Genomic DNA, 21,964 nt, shown 5'->3' on the forward strand with positions numbered 1-21,964 from the left:
CACCTCCCCCCCCAGCACCTCCTCCTCCAGCACCTCCCCCAGCACCTCCCCCCCCAGCACCTCCCCCAGCACCTCCCCCAGCACCTCCCCCAGCACCTCCTCCAGCACCTCCTCCAGCACCAGCACCTCCTCCAGCACCACCTCCCCCAGCACCTCCTCCTCCAGCACCTCCTCCAGCACCAGCACCTCCTCCAGCACCACCTCCCCCAGCACCTCCCCCAGCACCTCCCCCAGCACCTCCCCCAGCACCAGCACCTCCCCCAGCACCTCCCCCAGCACCTCCCCCCCCAGCACCTCCCCCAGCACCTCCTCCAGCACCTCCCCCCCCCAGCACCTCCCCCAGCAACTCCTCCTCCAGCACCTCCCCCAGCACCTCCCCCCCCCAGCACCTCCCCCAGCACCTCCTCCAGCACCAGCACCTCCCCCAGCACCTCCTCCTCCAGCACCTCCCCCAGCACCTCCCCCAGCACCTCCTCCAGCACCAGCACCTCCTCCAGCACCACCTCCCCCAGCACCTCCTCCTCCAGCACCTCCCCCAGAACCTCCCCCCCCAGCACCTCCTCCTCCAGCACCTCTCCCAGCACCTCCCCCAGCACCTCCCCCAGCACCAGCACCTCCCCCAGCACCTCCTCCTCCAGCACCACCTCCCCCAGCACCAGCACCTCCCCCAGCACCTCCCCCAGCACCTCCCCCCCCAGCACCTCCCCCCCCAGCACCTCCCCCAGCACCTCCCCCCCCAGCACCTCCCCCCCCAGCACCTCCCCCCCCAGCACCTCCCCCAGCACCAGCACCTCCCCCCCAGCACCTCCTCCAGCACCTCCTCCAGCACCTCCCCCAGCACCTCCTCCCCAGCACCTCCCCCCCCAGCACCTCCTCCTCCAGCACCTCCCCCAGCACCTCCCCCAGCACCTCCCCCAGCACCTCCTCCCCCAGCACCTCCCCCCCCAGCACCTCCTCCCCCAGCACCTCCCCCAGCACCTCCCCCCCCAGCACCTCCCCCAGCACCTCCCCCCCCAGCACCTCCCCCAGCACCAACCCCCCAGCACCTCCTCCTCCAGCACCACCTCCCCCAGCACCTCCCCCAGCACCTCCCCCAGCACCTCCCCCAGCACCTCCTCCAGCACCTCCTCCAGCACCTCCTCCAGCACCTCCCCCAGCACATCCCCCCCCAGCACCTCCCCCAGCACCTCCTCCAGCACCTCCTCCAGCACCTCCTCCAGCACCTCCTCCAGCACCTCCCCCCCCAGCACCTCCCCCAGCACCTCCTCCAGCACCTCCTCCAGCACCTCCTCCAGCACCTCCCCCAGCACCTCCCCCAGCACCTCCCCCAGCACCTCCTCCAGCACCTCCCCCTCCAGCACCTCCTCCAGCACCTCCTCCAGCACCTCCCCCAGCACCTCCCTCAGCACCTCCCCCCCAGCACCTCCCCCAGCACCTCCCCCACCAGCACCTCCTCCTCCAGCACCTCCCCCAGCACCTCCCCCAGCACCTCCTCCAGCACCAGCACCTCCCCCAGCACCTCCCCCCAGCACCTCCCCCCCCAGCACCTCCCCCAGCACCTCCCCCCCCCAGCACCTCCCCCAGCACCTCCCCCCCCAGCACCTCCCCCCCCAGCACCTCCCCCCCAGCACCTCCCCCCCCAGCACCTCCCCCAGCACCTCCCCCCCCAGCACCTCCCCCCCCAGCACCTCCCCCCCCAGCACCTCCTCCCCCAGCACCTCCCCCAGCACCTCCCCCAGCACCAGCACCTCCCCCAGCACCTCCCCCAGCACCTCCTCCAGCACCTCCCCCAGCACCTCCCCCAGCACCTCCCCCAGCACCTCCCCCAGCACCGGCACCTCCCCCAGCACCTCCCCCAGCACCTCCTCCCCCAGCACCTCCCCCAGCACCTCCCCCAGCACCTCCCCCAGCACCTCCTCCCCCAGCACCTCCCCCAGCACCTCCCCCAGCACCAGCACCTCCCCCAGCACCTCCCCCAGCACCTCCCCCCCCAGCACCTCCCCCAGCACCTCCTCCAGCACCTCCCCCCCCCAGCACCTCCTCCAGCACCTCCTCCAGCACCTCCCCCCCCCAGCACCTCCTCCAGCACCTCCTCCAGCACCTACTCCTCCAGCACCACCTCCCCCAGCACCTCCCCCAGCACCTCCCCCCCCAGCACCTCCCCCCCAGCACCTCCCCCCCCAGCACCTCCCCCAGCACCTCCCCCAGCACCTCCCCCAGCACCTCCCCCAGCACCTACTCCTCCAGCACCACCTCCCCCAGCACCTCCCCCAGCACCTCCCCCAGCACCTCCCCCCCCAGCACCTCCTCCAGCACCTCCCCCAGCACCTCCCCCAGCACCTCCCCCAGCACCTCCCCCCCCAGCACCTCCCCCACCAGCACCTCCTCCTCCAGCACCTCCCCCCCCCAGCACCTCCCCCAGCACCTCCCCCAGCACCTCCCCCAGCACCTCCCCCAGCACCTCCCCCAGCACCTCCTCCAGCACCTCCTCCAGCACCTCCCCCACCAGCACCTCGCCCCCCAGCACCTCCCCCACCAGCACCTCCTCCTCCAGCACCTCCCCCAGCACCTCCCCCAGCACCTCGCCCCCCAGCACCTCCCCCCCCAGCACCTCCCCCAGCACCTCCCCCCCCAGCACCTCCCCCAGCACCTCCCCCAGCACCTCCCCCCCCAGCACCTCCCCCAGCACCTCCCCCAGCACCTCCCCCCCCACACCTCCCCCAGCACCTCCCCCCCCAGCACCTCCCCCAGCACCACCTCCCCCAGCACCTCCCCCAGCACCAGCACCTCCCCCCCCAGCACCTCCCCCCCCAGCACCTCCCCCAGCACCTCCCCCAGCACCTCCCCCAGCACCTCCCCCAGCACCTCCCCCCCCAGCACCTCCCCCAGAACCTCCCCCAGCACCTCCTCCCCCAGCACCTCCCCCAGCACCTCCCCCCCAGCACCTCCCCCAGCACCTCCCCCCCAGCACCTCCCCCAGAACCTCCCCCAGCACCTCCTCCAGCACCTCCCCCAGCACCTCCCCCCCAGCACCTCCCCCCCCCAGCACCTCCCCCAGCACCTCCCCCCCCAGCACCTCCCCCAGCACCTCCCCCCCCAGCACCTCCCCCAGCACCTCCCCCAGCACCTCCTCCTCCAGCACCTCCCCCAGCACCTCCCCCCCAGCACCTCCCCCAGCACCTCCCCCAGCACCTCCCCCCCCCAGCACCTCCCCCAGCACCTCCCCCAGCACCTCCCCCCCCAGCACCTCCCCCCCCAGCACCTCCCCCAGCACCTCCCCCCCCAGCACCTCCCCCCCCAGCACCTCCCCCCCCCAGCACCTCCCCCACACCTCCCCCACCAGCACCTCCCCCAGCACCTCCCCCAGCACCTCCCCCAGCACCTCCCCCCCCAGCACCTCCCCCAGCACCAGCACCTCCCCCAGCACCTCCCCCAGCACCTCCCCCCCCAGCACCTCCCCCAGCACCAGCACCTCCCCCAGCACCTCCCCCAGCACCAGCACCTCCCCCAGCACCTCCCCCCCCATCACCTCCCCCCCAGCACCTCCCCCAGCACCTCCCCCAGCACCAGCACCTCCCCCAGCACCTCCCCCAGCACCTCCCCCCCCAGCACCTCCCCCAGCACCTCCCCCCCCAGCACCTCCCCCAGCACCTCCCCCAGCACCTCCCCCCCCAGCACCTCCCCCAGCACCTCCCCCCCCAGCACCTCCCCCAGCACCTCCCCCAGCACCTCCCCCCCCAGCACCTCCCCCCAGCACCTCCTCCAGCACCTCCCCCCCCAGCACCTCCCCCCCAGCACCAGCACCTCCTCCAGCACCTCCCCCAGCACCTCCCCCCCCCAGCACCTCCCCCAGCACCAGCACCTCCCCCAGCACCTCCCCCCCCAGCACCTCCCCCAGCACCTCCCCCCCCAGCACCTCCCCCAGCACCTCCCCCCCCAGCACCTCCCCCAGCACCTCCCCCAGCACCTCCCCCAGCACCTCCCCCAGCACCTCCCCCAGCACCTCCCCCACCAGCACCTCGCCCCCCAGCACCTCCCCCCCCAGCACCTCCCCCAGCACCTCCCCCCCCAGCACCTCCCCCCCCAGCACCTCCCCCAGCACCACCTCCCCCAGCACCTCCTCCCCCAGCACCTCCTCCAGCACCTCCTCCAGCACCTCCCCCAGCACCTCCCCCCCAGCACCTCCCCCAGCACCTCCCCCAGCTCCTCCCCCAGCACCTCCCCCAGCACCTCCCCCAGCACCTCCCCCCCCAGCACCTCCCCCCCCAGCACCTCCCCCCCCAGCACCTCCCCCCCCAGCACCTCCCCCCCCAGCACCTCCCCCAGCACCTCCCCCAGCACCTCCCCCAGCACCTCCTCCAGCACCTCCCCCAGCACCTCCTCCAGCACCTCCCCCCCCAGCACCTCCCCCCAGCACCTCCCCCAGCACCTCCCCCAGCACCTCCTCCTCCAGCACCTCCCCCCCCAGCACCTCCTCCAGCACCTCCCCCAGCACCTCCCCCCCCAGCACCTCCCCCACCAGCACCTCGCCCCCCAGCACCTCCCCCCCCAGCACCTCCCCCAGCACCTCCCCCCCCAGCACCTCCCCCCCCAGCACCTCCCCCAGCACCACCTCCCCCAGCACCTCCTCCCCCAGCACCTCCTCCAGCACCTCCTCCAGCACCTCCCCCAGCACCTCCCCCCCCAGCACCTCCCCCAGCACCTCCCCCAGCACCTCCCCCAGCACCAGCACCTCCCCCAGCACCTCCCCCAGCACCTCCCCCAGCACCTCCTCCAGCACCTCCCCCAGCACCTCCCCCAGCACCTCCTCCCCCAGCTCCTCCCCCAGCACCTCCCCCAGCACCTCCCCCAGCACCTCCCCCCCCAGCACCTCCCCCCCCAGCACCTCCCCCCCCAGCACCTCCCCCCCCAGCACCTCCCCCCCCAGCACCTCCCCCAGCACCTCCCCCAGCACCTCCCCCAGCACCTCCTCCAGCACCTCCCCCAGCACCTCCTCCAGCACCTCCCCCCCCAGCACCTCCCCCCAGCACCTCCCCCAGCACCTCCCCCAGCACCTCCTCCAGCACCTCCCCCAGCACCTCCCCCAGCACCTCCTCCAGCACCTCCCCCCCCAGCACCTCCCCCCAGCACCTCCCCCAGCACCTCCCCCAGCACCTCCTCCAGCACCTCCCCCCAGCACCTCCCCCAGCACCTCCTCCTCCAGCACCTCCCCCAGCACCTCCCCCAGCACCTCCTCCAGCACCTCCCCCAGCACCAGCACCTCCCCAGCACCTCCCCCCCCAGCACCTCCCCCCAGCACCTCCCCCAGCACCTCCCCCCCCAGCACCTCCCCCAGCACCAGCACCTCCCCCAGCACCTCCCCCCCCAGCACCTCCCCCAGCACCTCCCCCCCCAGCACCTCCCCCAGCACAAGCACCTCCCCCAGCACCTCCTCCCCCAGCACCTCCCCCAGCACCTCCCCCCCCAGCACCTCCCCCAGCACCAGCACCTCCCCCAGCACCTCCTCCCCCAGCACCTCCCCCAGCACCTCCCCCCCCAGCACCTCCCCCAGCACCTCCCCCAGCACCTCCCCCCCCAGCACCTCCCCCCCCAGCACCTCCCCCCCCAGCACCTCCCCCAGCACCTCCTCCAGCACCTCCCCCCCCAGCACCTCCCCCCCCAGCACCTCCCCCCCCAGCACCTCCCCCCCCAGCACCTCCCCCCCCAGCACCTCCCCCAGCACCTCCCCCAGCACCTCCTCCCCCAGCACCAGCACCTCCTCCAGCACCTCCTCCAGCATCTCCCCCAGCACCTCCCCCCCCAGCACCTCCCCCAGCACCTCCCCCAGCACCTCCCCCCCCAGCACCTCCCCCCCCAGCACCTCCCCCCCCAGCACCTCCCCCAGCACCTCCTCCAGCACCTCCCCCCCCAGCACCTCCCCCCCCAGCACCTCCCCCCCCAGCACCAGCACCTCCCCCAGCACCTCCCCCAGCACCTCCTCCCCCAGCACCTCCCCCAGCACCTCCCCCAGCACCTCCCCCCCCCAGCACCTCCCCCAGCACCTGCCCCAGCACCTCCCCCAGCACCTCCCCCCCCCAGCACCTCCCCCAGCACCTCCCCCCCCAGCACCTCCCCCAGCACCTCCCCCAGCACCTCCCCCAGCACCTCCCCCAGCACCTCCCGCAGCACCTCCTCCCCCAGCACCTCCCCCAGCACCTCCCCCCCCCAGCACCTCCTCCAGCACCTCCCCCAGCACCCCCCCCCCCCAGCACCTCCCCCAGCACCAGCACCTCCCCCCCCAGCACCTCCCCCCCCAGCACCTCCCCCCCCCAGCACCTCCCCCAGCACCTCCCCCAGCACCTCCCCCAGCACCTCCCCCAGCACCTCCTCCAGCACCAGCACCTCCTCCCCCAGCACCTCCCCCAGCACCTCCCCCCCCAGCACCTACCCCCCCAGCACCTCCCCAGCACCTCCCTCAGCACCTCCTCCAGCACCTCCCCCCCCAGCACCTCCCCCCCCAGCACCTCCCCCCCCCAGCACCTCCCTCCCCAGAACCTCCCCCAGCACCTCCTCCAGCACCTCCTCCAGCACCTCCCCCAGCACCTCCCCCAGCACCAGCACCTCCTCCAGCACCTCCTCCAGCACCTCCTCCTCCAGCACCTCCTCCCCCAGCACCTCCCCCAGAACCTCCCCCAGCACCTCCTCCAGCACCTCCCCCAGCACCTCCCCCCCAGCACCTCCCCCCCCCAGCACCTCCCCCAGCACCTCCCCCCCCAGCACCTCCCCCAGCACCTCCCCCCCCAGCACCTCCCCCAGCACCTCCCCCAGCACCTCCTCCTCCAGCACCTCCCCCAGCACCTCCCCCCCCCAGCACCTCCCCCAGCACCTCCCCCAGCACCTCCCCCCCCAGCACCTCCCCCAGCACCAGCACCTCCCCCAGCACCTCCCCCAGCACCTCCCCCCCCAGCACCTCCCCCAGCACCTCCCCCCCCAGCACCTCCCCCAGCACCTCCCCCAGCACCTCCCCCCCCCAGCACCTCCCCAGCACCTCCCCCAGCACCTCCTCCCCCAGCACCTCCCCCAGCACCTCCCCCAGCACCTCCCCCAGCACCTCCCCCCCCAGCACCTCCCCCAGCACCTCCCCCCCCAGCACCTCCCCCAGCACCTCCCCCAGCACCTCCCCCCCCAGCACCTCCCCCACCAGCACCTCCCCCAGCACCTCCCCCAGCACCTCCCCCAGCACCTCCCCCCCCAGCACCTCCCCCACCAGCACCTCCCCCATCACCTCCCCCCCAGCACCTCCCCCACCAGCACCTCCTCCTCCAGCACCTCCCCCAGCACCTCCCCCCCCAGCACCTCCCCCCCCAGCACCTCCCCCAGCACCTCCCCCAGCACCTCCTCCTCCAGCACCACCTCCCCCAGCACCTCCCCCAGCACCTCCCCCAGCACCTCCCCCCCCAGCAACTCCCCCCCCAGCACCTCCCCCAGCACCTCCTCCTCCAGCACCTCCCCCCCCAGCACCAGCACCTCCCCCAGCACCTCTCCCAGCACCAGCACCTCCCCCAGCACCTCCCCCCCCAGCACCTCTCCCAGCACCAGCACCTCCCCCAGCACCTCCTCCCCCAGCACCAGCACCTCCTCCAGCACCTCCTCCAGCATCTCCCCCAGCACCTCCCCCCCCAGCACCTCCCCCAGCACCAGCACCTCCCCCAGCACCTCCCCCCCAGCACCTCCTCCAGCACCAGCACCTCCCCCAGCACCTCCCCCCCAGCACCTCCTCCAGCACCTCCCCCAGCACCTCCCCCCCCAGCACCTCCCCCCCCCAGCACCTCCTCCAGCACCTCCCCCAGCACCTCCCCCCCCAGCACCTCCCCCCCCAGCACCTCCCCCCCCAGCACCTCCCCCAGCACCAGCACCTCCCCCAGCACCTCCCCCCCCAGCACCTCCTCCAGCATCTCCCCCAGCACCTCCTCCAGCACCTCCCCCAGCACCTCCTCCCCCAGCACCAGCACCTCCTCCAGCACCTCCTCCAGCATCTCCCCCAGCACCTCCCCCCCCAGCACCTCCCCCAGCACCAGCACCTCCCCCAGCACCTCCCCCAGCACCTCCTCCCCCAGCACCTCCCCCAGCACCTCCCCCAGCACCTCCCCCAGCACCTCCCCCAGCACCTCCCCCAGCACCTCCCCCAGCACCTCCCCCCCCCAGCACCTCCCCCAGCACCTCCCCCAGCACCTGCCCCAGCACCTCCCCCAGCACCTCCCCCAGCACCTCCCGCAGCACCTCCCCCAGCACCTCCCCCCCCAGCACCTCCCCCCCCAGCACCTCCCCCAGCACCTCCCCCAGCACCTCCCCCAGCACCTCCCCCAGCACCTCCCGCAGCACCTCCCCCAGCACCTCCCCCCCCAGCACCTCCCCCCCCAGCACCTCCCCAGCACCTCCCCCAGCACCTCCCCCAGCACCTCCCCCAGCACCTCCCCCAGCACCTCCCGCAGCACCTCCCCCAGCACCTCCCCCCCCAGCACCTCCCCCAGCACCTCCCCCCCCAGCACCTCCCCCAGCACCAGCACCTCCCCCAGTACCTCCTCCTCCAGCACCTCCCCCAGCACCTCCCGCAGCACCTCCCCCAGCACCTCCCCCCCCAGCACCTCCCCCAGCACCTCCCCCCCAGCACCTCCTCCCCCAGCACCTCCCCCAGCACCTCCCCCAGCACCTCCCCCCCCAGCACCTCCCCCAGCACCTCCCCCAGCACCTCCCCCAGCACCTCCCCCCCCCAGCACCTCCCCCAGCACCAGCACCTCCTCCAGCACCTCCCCCAGCACCTCCCCCCCCCAGCACCTCCCCCAGCACCTCCCCCAGCACCTCCCCCCCCCAGCACCTCCCCCAGCACCAGCACCTCCTCCCCCAGCACCTCCCCCAGCACCTCCTCCAGCACCTCCCCCCCCAGCACCTACCCCCCCAGCACCTCCCCCAGCACCTCCCTCAGCACCTCCTCCAGCACCTCCCCCCCCAGCACCTCCCCCCCCAGCACCTCCCCCCCCAGCACCTCCCCCAGCACCTCCCCCAGCACCAGCACCTCCTCCCCCAGCACCTCCCCCAGCACCTCCCCCAGCACCTCCCCCAGCACCTCCCCCAGCACCTCCTCCAGCACCAGCACCTCCTCCCCCAGCACCTCCCCCAGCACCTCCTCCAGCACCTCCCCCCCCAGCACCTACCCCCCCAGCACCTCCCCCAGCACCTCCCTCAGCACCTCCTCCAGCACCTCCCCCCCCAGCACCTCCCCCCCCAGCACCTCCCCCCCCCAGCACCTCCCTCCCCAGCACCTCCCCCAGCACCTCCTCCAGCACCTCCTCCAGCACCTCCCCCAGCACCTCCCCCAGCACCAGCACCTCCCCCAGCACCTCCCCCCCAGCACCTCCCCCAGCACCTCCCCCAGCACCTCCCCCAGCACCTCCTCCAGCACCTCCTCCAGCACCTCCCCCAGCACCTCCCCCAGCACCAGCACCTTCCCCAGCACCTCCCCCAGCACCTCCCCCAGCACCTCCCCCAGCACCAGCACCTTCCCCAGCACCTCCCCCCCCAGCACCTCCCCCAGCACCTCCCCCAGCACCTCCCCCAGCACCTCCCCCAGCACCTCCCCCAGCACCTCCCCCCCCCAGCACCTCCCCCCCCAGCACCTCCCCCCCCCAGCACCTCCCTCCCCAGCACCTCCCCCAGCACCTCCTCCAGCACCTCCTCCAGCACCTCCCCCAGCACCTCCCCCAGCACCAGCACCTCCCCCAGCACCACCTCCCCCAGCACCAGCACCTTCCCCAGCACCTCCCCCCCCAGCACCTCCCCCAGCACCTCCCCCCCCAGCACCTCCCCCAGCACCTCCCCCAGCACCTCCCCCAGCACCTCCTCCAGCACCTCCCCCCCCAGCACCTCCCCCCCCAGCACCTCCCCCAGCACCTCCCCCAGCACCTCCCCCAGCACCTCCCCCCCCAGCACCTCCCCCAGCACCTCCCCCCCCCAGCACCTCCCCCCCAGCACCTCCCCCCCCCCAGCACCTCCCTCCCCAGCACCTCCCCCAGCACCTCCCCCAGCACCTCCCCCACCAGCACCTCCCCCCCAGTACCTCCCCCAGCACCTCCTCCAGCACCTCCTCCAGCACCTCCCCCCCCAGCACCTCCCCCCCCAGCACCTCCCCAGTACCTCCTCCTCCAGCACCCCCTCCAGCACCTCCCCCATCACCTTCCCCAGCATCTCCCCCAGCACCTCCTCCAGCACCTCCCCCAGCACCTCCCCCCCCCAGCACCTCCCCCCCCAGCACCTCCCCCCCCAGCACCTCCTCCAGCACCTCCCCCAGCACCTCCTCCAGCACCTCCTCCAGCACCTCCCCCAGCACCTCCCCCCCCAGCACCTCCCCCAGCACCTCCCCCAGCACCTCCCCCAGCACCTCCCCCCCCAGCACCTCCTCCAGCACCAGCACCTCCTCCAGCACCTCCCCCAGCACCTCCCCCAGCACCTCCCCCAGCACCTCCTCCCCCAGCACCTCCTCCCCCAGCACCTCCCCCAGCACCTCCTCCAGCACCAGCACCTCCTCCAGCACCTCCCCCAGCACCTCCCCCCCCAGCACCTCCCCCCCCCAGCACCTCCCCCAGCACCTCCCCCCCCAGCACCTCCCCCAGCACCTCCCCCAGCACCTCCTCCTCCCCCAGCACCTCCCCCCCCAGCACCTCCCCCCCCCAGCACCTCCCCCCCCAGCACCTCCCCCCCCAGCACCTCCCCCAGCACCTCCCCCAGCACCTCCCCCAGCACCTCCCCCCCAAACACCTCCCCCAGCACCTCCCCCAGCACCTCCTCCTCCAGCACCTCCCCCCCCAGCACCTCCCCCAGCACCTCCCCCCCCAGCACCTCCCCCAGCACCTCCCCCCCCCAGCACCTCCCACCCCAGCACCTCCCCCCCCAGCACCTCCCCCAGCACCTCCCCCAGCACCTCCCCCCCCAGCACCTCCCCCAGCACCTCCCCCCCCCAGCACCTCCCCCCCCAGCACCTCCCCCCCCAGCACCTCCCCCAGCACCTCCTCCCCCAGCACCTCCCCCAGCACCTCCCCCCCCCAGCACCTCCCCCCCCCAGCACCTCCCCCAGTACCTCCTCCTCCAGCACCCCCTCCAGCACCTCCCCCATCACCTCCCCCCAGCACCAGCACCTCCCCCAGCACCTCCCCCCCCCAGCACCTCCCCCAGCACCTCCCCCAGCACCTCCCCCAGCACCTCCCCCAGCACCTCCTCCAGCACCTCCTCCAGCACCTCCTCCAGCACCTCCCCCAGCACCTCCTCCCCCAGCACCTCCCCCAGCACCTCCCCCCCCCAGCACCTCCCCCCCCCCAGCACCTCCCCCAGTACCTCCTCCTCCAGCACCCCCTCCAGCACCTCCCCCATCACCTCCCCAGCACCTCCCCCCAGCACCAGCACCTCCCCCAGCACCTCCCCCCCCCAGCACCTCCCCCAGCACCTCCCCCAGCACCTCCCCCTCCAGCACCCCCTCCAGCACTGCCCCCAGCACCCCCAGCTACTCGAGTGACCCCCACTGAGCAAGATTTCAGCCCCATTCCCTTCCCGTCACTCCCAAAAATTCCCTTCAATTCCCAACTCCCCTTTCATCACTTCTAATTCTCATCCCCCTATGGACCGGAGAGGCAGTGGTGTAGTGATATTGTCACTGGATCAATCATCCAGAGACCCAGGGTAATGCTCTGGGGACCTGGGTTTGAATCCCACCACAGCAGATGGTGGAATTTGAATCCAATAAAAATCTGGAATTAAAAGTCTAATGATGACCATGACACCATTGTCGATTGTTGTAAAAACCCATCCGGTTCGCTAATGTCACCCAGTCTGTGTTTGGTCTCTCCAATGTAGAGGAGACCACATTGGGAGCAGCGAATGTGCCGCTTTACCTGAAAGGAGTGTTTGGAGGCTTGAACAGGGAGGAGGTAAAGGGGCAGGTGTTGCAACTTCTGCGATTGCAGGGGATGAGGTGTTGGAGGAGTGGACCAGGGTGTCCTCACAGCATTACCCTGAGTCTCTGGACTATTAGTCTGGTGAAAATGCCACCACACCACTGCCTCCAGTATGTGAATGGAAAATGGCTTCCAGTGGAGTTCCTCAGGGCTTAGTGATGGGGCCCCTGCTGTTTGTTGCATATATTAATGATTTAGATTTAAATGTGGGAGGCATGATTGGGAAACTTTCAGATGGCACAAAAATTGGCCGTGTAGTTGGTAGTGAAGAGGATAGCTGTCGATTTCAGAATCATATCAATGGTTTGTTTCAGTGGGCAGAGAATTGGCAAATGGAATTCAATCTGGAAAAGTGTGAGGTAATGCATTTGGGGGAGGGTAAACAAAGCAAGAGAATATTAAATAAATGGGAAGTTATTGGGAGGGGCAGAGGAAGTGAGAGACCTTGGAGTGCAAGTCCACAGGCCCTTGAAGGTGGCAGGACAGGTGGATAAGATGGTCAAGAAAGCATATGGAATATTTTCCTTTATTGGCGAGGTATTGAATACAAAAGCAGGGATGGAATGATGGAATTGTATAAAACACTGGTTAGGCCACAGCTGGAATGTTGTGTACTGTTCTGGTCACCACATTACAGGTAGGACAGAATTACTCTGGAGAGAGTCAGAGGGGATTTACAAGAATGTTGCCAGGGATGGAAAATTGCAGCTATGAGGAGAGATTGGATGGTCTGGGTTTGTTTTCCTTAGAACAGAGGAGGCTGACCTAGTTGAGGAGTACAAAATAATGAGGGGCCGAGATAGGGTAGACAGGAAAGACTTGTTTCTCCTGGCTGAGGGGTCAATTACCAGGAGGCATAGATGTAAAGCGATTGGTAGAAGGATTAGAGGGGACATGAGGAAAAACCTTTTCACCCAGAGGGTGGTGAGTGTTTGAAATTCACCATCTAAATTGGTGGTTGAGGCTGAAATGCTCAGTTAAAAGGTGCCTGGATCTGCATCTGAAGCACTGTAACCTGCAAGGCCATGGACCAGGTGCTGGAAAGCGGGATTAAAATGAGCAGCTAGTTTATTTTTACTGTTTTTGGCCGGCACAGACACGATGGGCTAAATGGCCTCTTTTTGCACCATAACTTTTCTCTGGTTCAATAGTTTTTTCATCTCTGACCATTTTACACATCCTGAGATATAAATCAGCAGGAGATGGATTTCTGGATGATTGCTGAGACGTGGTAATCATTCTCTGTCTCTGCAACCACAGGAGATTAAAATTCAGTCTTTTGCATCTTTCCTATTTCCCTTTCAGGTGTCTCTGCCTTGAAAAAGGCCATGACACCTTTTCAGGTGCAACATTGCATGTTCTCTCAGGATAAATCAGTCAGTGTAATCCACGTAGGAATTTTCCAGAAAGTGGCCACTTTAAATTATCAGCCATCTTTCGCTCAGTTCCTTTCTTTTATTTCTGTAAAAACCCACACGTCTTCCTTAAAAAGTTCAATTTGCCTGTAAGTAATTCGCGGCTGTATTCAGCTTTTCACGCAAGCATTCATTCCCCTTGGCCTTGGACAATGTTACCTTTTCAGTTCTAACCAGGTGTCTCTAAGTTCTGGACAGGGTGTCTGCTCCCACGTTTAATTTCCTGGTGATGTGGGTGATTTTTAGGAAGGACAGTGAGACCTGTCCCATCGTTGTGCACTCGCCTGAGGAGACATGTTTTTTAACACCTTTAAAATCATTATTTTTTATTTTCAAAACTGTTCACCCCTCTAAGGCAGCTCTGTGCCTCAGGGAACATACCCAGTGCACACCCGTGTGCATATGAAGTTCATGCTCGCCCTCCTACACTCCCCCCAACCACACAGATGGTGCTGAGCGTTGCAGCACGGGTTTCACACCTTCGCTGGCCTCCGCCAGTGAGAAATTGTGGCCTGGCTCCAATCACAGGCGCTGGTCGTCTTCCCAACCGCCCACTACCGACCCCACCCCCACCCGATCCCGACCCCACCCGACCCCACCCGACCCTGACCCCACCCGACCCTGACCCCACCCGACCCCACCCCCACTGACCCCACCCCCACCGACCCCACCCCCACCGACCCCACCCCCGCCGACCCCACCCCCACCGACCCCACCCCCACCGACCTCACCCCCACCGGCCCCACCCCCAGCCGATCCCGACCCCACCCGACCCTGACCCCACCCGACCCCACCCGACCCTGACCCCACCCCCACTGACCCCATCCCCACCGACACCACCCCCACCGACCCCACCCCCACCGACCCCACCCCCACCCGATCCCGACCCCACCCGACCCTGACCCCACCCGACCCCACCCCCACTGACCCCACCCCCACTGACCCCACCCCCACTGACCCCATCCCCACCGACCCCACCCCCACCGACCCCACCCCCACCGACCCCACGCCCCCCAAGCCCACCGACCCCACCCCCACCCGACCCCGACCCCACCCGACCCCGACCCCTACCCGACCCCGACTCCACCCAACCCCGACCCCACCCGACCCTGACCCCACCCGACCCCCACCGACCCCACCCCCACCGACCCCACCCCACCGACCCCACGCCCCCCAAGCCCACCGACCCCACCCCCACCCGACCCCGACCCCACCCGACCCCGACCCTTACCCGATCCCGACTCCACCCAACCCCGACCCCACCCCCACCGACCCCACCCCCACCGACCCCACGCCCCCCAAGCCCACCGACCCCACCCCCACCCGGCCCCGACCCCACCCGACCCCGACCCCTACCCGACCCCGACCCCGACCCCACCCGACCCCGACCCCACCCGACCCCGACCCCACCCGACCCCGACCCCACCCGACCCTGACCCCACCCGACCCTGACCCCACCCGACCCCACCCGACCCTGACCCCACCCGACCCCACCCGACCCTGACCCCACCCCCACTGTCCCCACCCCCACCGACCCCACCCCCACCGACCCCACCCCCACCGACCCCACCCCCACCGACCCCACCCCCACCGACCCCACGCCCCCCCAAGCCCACCAACCCATCCCCACCCGACCCCGACCCCACCCGACCCCGACCCCTACCCGACCCCGACCCCACCCGACCCCGACCCCACCCAACCCCGACCCCACCCGACCCTGACCCCACCCCCACCGACCCCACCCCCACCGAGCCCGTCAAGCGAGGCAAAAATCTGCCCCTGGAATTCTGTATCTTAAACTTTTCCACAAAGGCCAGAGGGTTGTGGTCAGTATCCATTTGGGACACATAGAGGTCAAAGTGTGAGAGAGCCGGTAATAAACCGAGGGTTTCCTTCCCCACTGTGGAGTACCAATTCTGAGGCTTGTTAAGTATTTAGGAGAAGTGCCTGATTGGTCTTCCTGCAGGAGGGAAGCCTCTACCCCGATGTCACTCACATCGATGGCTCCTTTAGCAGTTTGTTAAAGTCCGCAGCTGTAAGCACAGTCTGGCTGATTAGAAAGACTTTCAGCTTTTCCAAAGCCTCTGACATTTCTCAGCCCAAACGGCCTTTACTTTTTCCTGTAGGAGGCCTGTCTGTGGGGCGGCTACTGTGCTGGAGTTTGGGATGAGCTTGTGGTACAACCCACACATCCCCGAGACCCTCCTGGACAGAATCCTCGTGTCCCAGGCCTGGCCTGAACAGGAGTGAAACAGTGCCCGGTGGGAGGGCGCATCCCCGGGGTTTGGGGGGTGGTGGGGTGCAGCGGCATCCCGAAGTCATCTTTCGGTCAGTGGGTGTACACGAGAGGTGGCAACGCGCCCACCGACAATGAAGAGGCCTAAGAAGGCCCTTAATCACTGCCTGTCTAACTGTTTGGTTGGCGAATAGGCCAGACGGCCTTTGCATTTTAATAAAACTTCATCCATGGGCAGGATAAGGTTTCAAACGGTGACTAAAAAAACAATAAAAATTCCTAAAACTGATATTTCACACGTCCCTGTTCATTTATTTATTATTTTTTAAATCTTTATTTGTCATGTTAAAAACCTTCAGCTCCTTGAGGCAATTCTGTACCTTCAGGGACCTGTCAGTGCTCACTCCCCCGAGCATGTGCACACTTCATCACTCACACTCCTCCCACCCCTACTCCCACCCCGGCAGCAGGTCTGATCACGGGCAGTGGTCCATTGTCTGGTTGCTCCTGGGTCTGCCCACTGTGTCTACCCAACGAGGGGAAAATCCTCCCTCCCCCTGATTTCCAGTTTTGTTGTTGAAAGGGGGAACTGTACTATTGCTTGTACCTTTATAGCCCTGGGCAGTACAAAACCTTGACCCACTACGTGTCCCAGACCGGTCACCTGAGCCTCATTGTGAGATTGACCATAGGTCAGCTGACTGTACTTTCTGGAACAGGGCTTCCAGTTGCTCTAATTGAGTTTCCCAGTGTTGCTGTACACTCCGGGGTAGTCTAGATCCACTAGGCGATTGGATAAGCCCACCACCACCTGCTTCATCAACCTTTGAAAGTTGGCTGGGGCATTTCAGAGTCCAAATGGCGTGACTTAACACTGGTTTATTTTTTAGTCACTCGTGGGATGTGGGCTTCACTGGCTGGGCCAGCATTTATTACCCATCTCTAGTTGCCCTTGAGAAGGTGGTGGTGAGCTGCCTTCTTGAACCACTACAGTCCATGTGGTGTAGGTACACCCACAGTGCTGTTAGGGAGGGAGTTCCAGGATTTTGACCCAGCGATAGTTAAGGAACGGCGATATGTTTCCAAGTCAGGATGGTGAGGGACTTGAAGGGGAACTTCCAGGTGGTGGTGTTCCCATCTATCTGCTGCCCGTGGGTTTGGAAGGTGCTGTTGAAGGAGCCTTGGTGAGTTCCTGTGAATCAGTGGTGGAGGGAGTGAATGTTTGTGGATGTGGTGCCAATCAAGTGGCTGCTTTGTCCTGGACGGTGTCAAGCTTCTTGAATGTTGTGGGAGCTGCACTCATCCAGGCAAGTGGGGAGTATTCCATCACACTCCTGACTTGTGCTTGCAGATAGTGGACAGACTTTGGGGAGCCAGGAGGTGAGTTACTCACCACAGGATTCCTAGCCTCTGACCTGTTCTTGTAGTCACAGTATTTATATGGCTAGTCCAGTTCAGTTTCTGGTCAATGGTAACACTCCCAGGATGTTGATAGTGGGGGATTCAGTGATGGTAATGCCATTGAACATCAAGGGGTGCTGGTTAGATTCTCTCTTGTTGGAGATGGTCATTGCCTGACACTTGTGTGGTGTGAATGTTACTTGCCACTTGTCAGCCCAAACCTGGATATTGTCCAGGTCTTGGTGCATTTGGACATGGACTGCTTCAGTATCTGAGGAGTCATGAATGGTGCTGAACATTGTGCAATCATCAGCGAACGTCCCACTTCTGACCTTATGATGGAAGGAAGGTCATTGCTGAAGCAGCTGAAGATGGTTGGGCCAAGGACACTACCCTGAGGAACTCCTGCAGTGATGTCCTGGAGCTGAGATGACTGACCTTCAACAACCACAACCATCTTCCTTTGTGCTAGATATGACTCCAACCAGTGGAGAGTTTTCCCCCTGATTCCCATTGACTCCAGTTTTGCTGGGGCTCCTTGATGCCACACTCGGTCAAATGCTGCCTTGATGTCAAGGGCAGTCACTCTCACCTCACCTCGGGGGCTCAGCTCTTTTGTCCATGTTTGAACCAAGGCTGTAATGAGGTCAGGAGCTGAGTGACCCTGGTGGAACCCAAACTGGGTGTCAGTAAGCAGGTTATTGCTAAGCAAGTGCTGCTTGATAGCACTGTTGATGACCCCTTCCATTACTTTACTGATGATGGAGAGCGGACTGATGGGGCGGTAATTGTCCGGGTTGGATTTGTCCTGCTTTTTGTGTACAGGACATACCTGGGCAATTTTCCACATAGCCGGGTAGATGCCAGTGTTGTAGCTGTACTGGAACAGCTTGGCTAGGGGCACAGCAAGTTCTGGAGCACAAGTCTTCAGTACTATTGCCGAAATATTGTCAGGGCCCATAGCCTTTGCAGTATCCAGTGCCTTCAGTTGTATCTTGATATCACATGTAATGAATTGAATTGGCTGAAGACTAGCACCTGTGATGCTGGGGACCTCCAGAGGAGGCTGAGATGGATCATCCACTTGGCACTTCTGGCTGAAGATTGTAGCAAATGCTTCAGCCTTATCTTTTACACTGATGTGCTGGGCTCCTCCATCATTGAGGATGGGGATATTTGTGGAGTCTCTTCCTCCAGTGAGTTGTTTAATTGTCCACCACCATTCACGACTGGATGTGGCAGGACTGCAGAGTTTAGATCTGATCCGTTGGTTGTGGGATCGCTTAGCTCTGTCTATCACTTGCTGCTTATGCTGTTTGACATGCAAGTAATCCTGTGTTATAGCTTCACCAGGTTGACACCTCATTTTTAGGTATGCCTGGTGCTGCTCCTGACATGCCCTCCTGCACTCTTCATTGAACCAGGGTTGATCCCCTGGCTTGATGGTAATGGTAGAGTGGGGGATATGCTGGGCCATGAGGTTACAGATTGTGTTTGAGTACAATTCTGCTGCTGCTGATGGCCCACAGCACCTCATGGATGCCCAGTTTTGAGTTGCTATCCAGATTTACAAAGGTGTGATTTCCTTCGCGTGGTCAGTCAAGGGAACCTGCCAGTATCCCCCCCATCTTTGCAATGTAGGCTGCTTTACCGACCCTACCTATGCCATCTTCCAGTCGGGGTATCGGATTGGAGTTTGCTCGAGCTGCTGAATTAACCTTTTGGGTGTCAATGTCGAGCCCTGTGGAGCATCCAGATTGGGCATGAGCACAACTAGAGAGCTCCAGCTACTGTTAGGCTCTTGGGTTAGTGCTCCAGCATGTAGTTAATCTCCTCCCAGACCAGGGCCTGCTTCTCTGGGCCTAGATGATAGAGATGTTGTCTTATGGGAGGGGCCTCTCAATGCAGTGAACAGCCTCGTCAAGTCTGCTTGCTGTTCTGCACTTAGGTGGGTGAATAAGGTGTCTAAGTTCGCTAGTATCTCAGTGTTGGTTAACCGGGTAGTTTTCATTCATTCACGGGATGTGGGCTTCGCTGGCTGGGCCAGTATTTATTGCCCATCTCTAGTTGCCCTTGAGAAGGTGGTGATGAGCTGCCTTCTTGAATCGCTGCAGTCCATGTGGTGTAGGTACATCCACAGTGCTGTTAGGGAGGGAGTTCCAGGATTTTGACCCAGCGACAGTGACGGAACGGTGATATATTTCCAAGTCAGGATGGTGAGTGACTTGGAGGGTCTTGCAGGTGGTGGTGTTCCCATCTATCTGCTGCCCTTGTCCTTCTAGATGGTAGTGGTCATGGGTTTGGAAGGTGCTGTCAAAGGAGCCTTGGTGAATTCCTGCAGTGCATCTTGTAGATGGTACACACACTGCTGCTACTGTGTGTCGGTGGTGGAGGGAGTGAATGTTTGTGGATGTGATGCCAATCAAGTTGCTGCTTTGTCCTGGATGATGTCGAGCTTCTCGGGTGTTGTGGGAGCTGCACTCAACCAGGCAAGTGGGGGGTTCACTGTGGGCATCACCCACGTCTCCCTCCAATTCACCCCCACTGGTATCCTCTTCCTCTAGGTGGGTGGCAATGGGACAGACCATTACCTGCTTGTCTTCCTCTTGACTGTGATATCGCTCTTTCATGTTGACATGACACAGACTTTACTTTTTCCTCCGATCTGGGGTCTTAATTAGATAATTTACTTCCCTGAGCTCCTTTGCTACTTTGTCCAGGCGACTGAACTGGGCTTTGAAGGGTTCACCTGGTATTGGTAGAGCACTAACACACAGTCTCCTGGCTGAATGTTTCACTTGTCTGTTCCTCCCTGTCTGGGAGGTTTTCACATGTTCTCAGGACAGATCACAGGCTCTCATGAGCTGCCCCAGAAAATTGTTAAATAGTCTAACATGGAGACTTCCTTCTTCTGTTCTAAAGACCTCTCCTTGATTAGTTTTAGAGGCTCTCGCACTTGGTGCCCGTAAACTAATTCAATCTGAGTAAAGCCAGTGGACTCATTGGGTGGGTCCCCGGTAGCGAACAGAAGAAAACCTGGTCCTTTATCCCAGTCATGCGGGTACTCATGGCAGTGTGCGCTGACCATTGTTTTTAGGGTCTGATGGTACCATTCTAGCACCTCCTGGGACTGTGGGTGATACACTGAGGACTTCAGCTGGGTCACACCCAGGTTACCCATGACTTCCTGGAATATTTTGGACATGACATTTGAGCCCTGATCCAACTGGATCTCAGTGGGTAGAACATACCTGGTAAAGAATTGGGTCAATTCCCTCACCACTGTTTTGTCAGATATTGTTCTCAGGGGAAGAGCCTCTGGGATGCAGGTAGTCATGTCCATGATGGGAAGGATACCTGGTCACCCTCTTTTGTTTTGGGCAGGGGCCCCACATAGTCCACTAACACCTTGCTGAATCATAGGTGGAATCATAGGTACTATTGCTGGCTGGGGTTTACCCACAACCTGGCAGGTGTGGCAGCTTCAGCAAAGCCTCACTGTCTCCCTGTGGAGGTGTGGCCAGTATAAATGCTGGCTGATGCGGGCTTGGCTTTTATGTATATCGACATGCCCAGCCATTGGAATTCTGTGAGCTAGCTGCAATATTTCCCCACGGTACCTTAGTGGCACCACTACCTGGTGGATCACTGTCCACTCCCCGTTTCAGGCCTGAGAGTGGGGTCTCCATTTCCACATCAGCACCTCATCATTAACGTACTAGCGTCAGGGACTGCTTCTGCCTCAGCTTCAGTGTAGCCAGTCTGAGCTAATGTTTTTAACAGTGGGTTAGCTTGCTGGGCTGCTACCAAGGAAGATCTATTTATTACCTCCTTAGGATTTTATAGAATCCCAAAAAAGGTTTCAGATAACCAGACCAGAGGGTCTTCTGTCTGCAGTGTCACTTCAGCCTTTACTGAAGCCTCCATTGACCGAGTTACCACACAGTCAGGGAAGATGACTGGCACTTTCTCCTGCAGCTGTTCTGTCTCCCTGACCCCAGTTGGCTTCTCTGAGACCACTGGGGTTGCTACTATCTTTGATCCCATCAGGTCATTGCTGAGAAGTAGGTCAACCTCATGCGTAGGCAAACTGGGAACAACTCTCACGGCCACTGGTCCTAACACAAGGTTGCACTCCACATGCACCTGGTATAAAGGTATGGATGGGCATGTACCCTCCTTCAATCCCTGTTACCAGCACCTTGGCGCTTACTGCACTCTCTGGTGGGAAGGTCATGCCTTTTCCCAGCAGTAGTGTTTGGCTGACCCCTGTATCCCTCAGTATCATGACCTGCTTACTCATCTCACTCACCCTGGAGTAATGTGGCCATCCTTCCTTCAGATACATAATCCTTGTAACACTTGGGGATTTGTTTAACCTCACCCACACTCTCAGGCATGCAGCAACAGGGATTTGCAGTCAGAGCCATAGCCTGGTCTGCTATGCTGTCTGGCTGACTCTCTTTATTTCTTTAGTTAGTTCTGGATAGTGTGTCCTTCCCTTAGAGTCTTACTTTCTCACTGGAATGTAACTTTTCTGAGTATTCTGAAACATCTCTTTAAATGTCCACCACTGTATCTCTACTGAGCTATCCCTTAACCTAATTTCCCAGTTCACTTTAGCCAGCTCTGCCTTCATGCCATCATAATTGCCTGTAATTAAGTTTAAAACACTAGCCTTAGATCCACTCCTCTCTCCCTGAAACTGAATGTGAAATTCAATCATATTGTGATTACTGCTACCTAGGGGCATTTTCACTATGAAGTCATCGATTAATCCTGTCTCATTGCACATTACCAGTAAAGCCTGCTCCCTGTTTGGAACTAAAATGTGCTGCTGTAAGAAACTGTCCCAAAAGCACTCTATGAACTCATCATCCAGGCTACCTTTGGACAAATCAGATTGGCAATCTATATGTAGATTAATAGTA

The 21,964-nt window shown here is 63.7% G+C and overlaps 2 protein-coding genes and 1 pseudogene across 2 annotated transcripts; all 3 read left to right on the forward strand.

Moving 5' to 3' along the window:
• Positions 1-3,933: 3,933 nt before the first annotated feature.
• Positions 3,934-5,955, forward strand: LOC121278916 (basic proline-rich protein-like; the record flags this gene model as incomplete). Its single annotated transcript, XM_041189453.1, has 4 exons — positions 3,934-4,177; positions 4,228-4,413; positions 4,454-5,026; positions 5,414-5,955. Coding segments are annotated over 4 exons (1,545 nt in total), but the record flags the coding sequence as incomplete, so codon positions are not given.
• Positions 5,956-6,074: 119 nt separating this feature from the next.
• On the forward strand, positions 6,075-8,008 carry LOC121278780 (annotated as a pseudogene).
• Positions 8,009-8,032: 24 nt separating this feature from the next.
• Positions 8,033-15,646, forward strand: LOC121278872 (basic proline-rich protein-like; the record flags this gene model as incomplete). The annotated part of the gene is made up of 8 exons (XM_041189330.1): positions 8,033-8,183; positions 8,648-8,752; positions 8,870-9,280; positions 9,682-9,990; positions 10,271-10,606; positions 10,708-10,896; positions 11,483-11,552; positions 15,523-15,646. Coding segments are annotated over 8 exons (1,695 nt in total), but the record flags the coding sequence as incomplete, so codon positions are not given.
• Positions 15,647-21,964: the final 6,318 nt, after the last annotated feature.

Source organism: Carcharodon carcharias, chromosome 6 (genome assembly GCF_017639515.1).
Source record: "Carcharodon carcharias isolate sCarCar2 chromosome 6, sCarCar2.pri, whole genome shotgun sequence".
In the NCBI taxonomy this organism is placed as follows: Eukaryota; Metazoa; Chordata; class Chondrichthyes; order Lamniformes; family Lamnidae; genus Carcharodon; species Carcharodon carcharias.